This window comes from Myripristis murdjan, chromosome 22, assembly GCF_902150065.1.
Source record: "Myripristis murdjan chromosome 22, fMyrMur1.1, whole genome shotgun sequence".
Classification (NCBI taxonomy): Eukaryota; Metazoa; Chordata; class Actinopteri; order Holocentriformes; family Holocentridae; genus Myripristis; species Myripristis murdjan.
Window position 1 is genome coordinate 30,088,606 of NC_044001.1, and position 2,500 is coordinate 30,091,105.

General features: G+C 38.8%; 1 protein-coding gene across 1 annotated transcript in view; it reads right to left on the reverse strand.

Moving 5' to 3' along the window:
- LOC115380774 (protein phosphatase 1 regulatory subunit 37) overlaps positions 1–2,500 on the reverse strand; it is a 35,015-nt gene that overhangs the window by 16,061 nt on the left and 16,454 nt on the right. The window contains exons 3-5 of the mRNA XM_030081981.1: positions 2,479–2,500; positions 620–720; positions 312–431 (exon numbers count right to left, since the gene is read on the reverse strand). The exon at positions 2,479–2,500 is cut by the window's right edge and continues 24 nt beyond it. Coding sequence (XP_029937841.1) covers positions 312–431; positions 620–720; positions 2,479–2,500 — 243 coding nt within the window. The remainder of the gene's footprint in view (positions 1–311; positions 432–619; positions 721–2,478) is intronic.

Below are 2,500 nucleotides of genomic sequence, written 5' to 3' on the forward strand. Positions count from 1 at the left end.
AGTCCAGTTCTGCTGCCACTGACCTGGGAAGCCATTTGGACAGATTGTTCTCTCATGTCACAGCTAAGCAGCTACATCTGTGGTGCTGCAGAAATGTAGTGTGTGCGTGCATGTTTGTGTGTGTGTGGTGTGCAGTAGTCAGCGTCTCAGTTGACAAAACCTTGTAGCAGCACTGAGAACTTCTCACCCTGCTTGCTCTACCCTGCACCTTCAATCCATGTAATGCACAACAAACTCACTTTCAGGAATGTACAATATCCCCAAGAGAGAGCCTACAAAAAAAAGATTACTATTCCACTGCGTCAGCCGACCTGCTTTATCAAATGAGCGAGGGCCCTCCAACCCGATGTTCCTATACTGCTGTTGTCAGAAATGTCAAGATGGGTTGTAGATTCATAGTACAAAATCATATCCAGCAAGGACGACGCTCCCTGGAAGAGAAAAAGAGAAGAAGAAAAAAATGAGGAAAGCAAGGCCCCAAATTTGACAGGAATGTTATGAAGTTCTTTTGGAAGGAAAAAAAAGCCTATAATCTGATACAGGGGAAGGCCCTGAATATGAAACTGTATTGGATTGGAAGACGAAGATGAGGAAAATAAGTTTTGCTCATAAAACTCACATTTTCTTCCAGTTGGACTGCCTGCAGATTGATGAAATCAAAGTGCAGCGATTTCAGGATGACTTCCAGAGCTTCGCAAGAGCGGTGGTCTAATCGCTCACCTTGATAGAGGCAAGCAATCAAACAGAAGATAATTGGGAGGCTGTTTGCTAACAGGCAAAATTGCATGGCTCCAAATGCGTTTTCTCTCTTTTTTTTAATGAAAATTTTTAGCAAATCACACGACACAACAACTTCCTTCATAAGCAAAGTTTACCTCTGCACGTGCATTCTTTTTCATTTAAGTTCTGAGGCTTAATCAGAAACAGAGAAAAAATAAATAAATAATGGTAACGCCTCCACTTAGGAGGAACTTCTTTCTTTCATGATTGGGCTTGTAATATGTGAACGCTTACGCTTGCAGTCATCCCTTCATCGATCACTGACTATTTGCAGAAAATTCAAATCAATAAAGTAATCCACTGGAATATGCCAATTTAACTTCCAAAACTTCTAGTCTGATTACTTTGAATTACTTTGGATTACTTCCAAAATCACAGTGACTATGGAATTAAATGAACAAGTTGTTCCAAGTCACTACAGTTTGAACTTACTTTCCCCATTTAACCACTTTATTTTGAAATGTGTGGGATTATCTTTGCCAAGACTCGCAAGCTAAATGCTTGCATTTCCATCTACTCTTGTCCTCATTTTAGATTTCTTTTTTTTTTTGTAATCCAACAAGTAATCTGATAGTTTAAGTATGTGATTAATGTTATAGAGCCACTTTTTTTTTTTTTGTAATCTGATTACTGCTCAGTATTGCTCCCAAAGCATAATCGAGAGTCACACCAGAAATCAAAGAGCGAGTGATCTGTCAAGTCCAGATGACTGTTAAAAAACAAAACGAGTTTAGTGACGACGATCTGTGATGGCTGCAGTCTCTCTCTCTCTCTCTCTCTCTCTCTCTCTCTCCCTCTCCTGGGTTAATTCTTATCTTCCCCAGCCAAGAAGGGAAAATGATAATTACTATAATAATTATTTCTAAAATGATTTGCGAAATGATTTTACTCCCCCTCCCCCTTTTTTTTTTTTTTTTTTTTTTTTTACAATAATCACTTAACTGAGAGGGAGAGGGAGTGCGGGGTGGAAGAGAGAGTGATCTGAAATCCCATTTTTCTAATCCGCCCTGCGTTGGGAAGATAATAAGGAAGCGACACCCGCAGTCAGATGTCATCAGTCCGTGACGACGGTGACGCCCATCACGGCATCATACACAACTTTACATCGGATGCTATTGCTATTGCTGCTGCTGCTGCTGCTGCTGTGTGTGTGTGTGTGTGTGTGTGTGTGTGTGTGTGTGCATTCTTGTGAGCAGCACTTTGAGTTGAAGACCTTTGGAATGAGATTTTGGTCTGATCTTCACTTCTACAAAGGCATAGATAAAGATTAAGATTAGGACTTTAGGGTTAAGATTAAAATTAAGATTAGGTTGCATTCGTTAGGGGTTTAGGGTTAGGATTAGAATCATAGGTTGACATTTCAGACATTTTAGGTTAGTTCAGGGGAAAAAAATTTGATTGGGGTTAGTGTAAATTTGAGAAAGAATGTGTTTGTGTGTGTGTGTGTGTGTAAAGTATAGCAAGCAGCAGGCAGTTCACACACTCTCAATAACATCACTATATCTTATTTATTTATATCTCATTTATTTATTTTGAGATATATAGATATATATATATATATGTGTGTGTGTATATACACACATACATACGACATACTAATTATTTATTGAAACATTACAAAATGGTTGCATGTATTGTGAATGTAAGGCAAAGTCCTCAATCATATTTAATAATGATGCGGTGAGGCGTTCGGCTTACCTTTGAGATCCAGACATTTCAC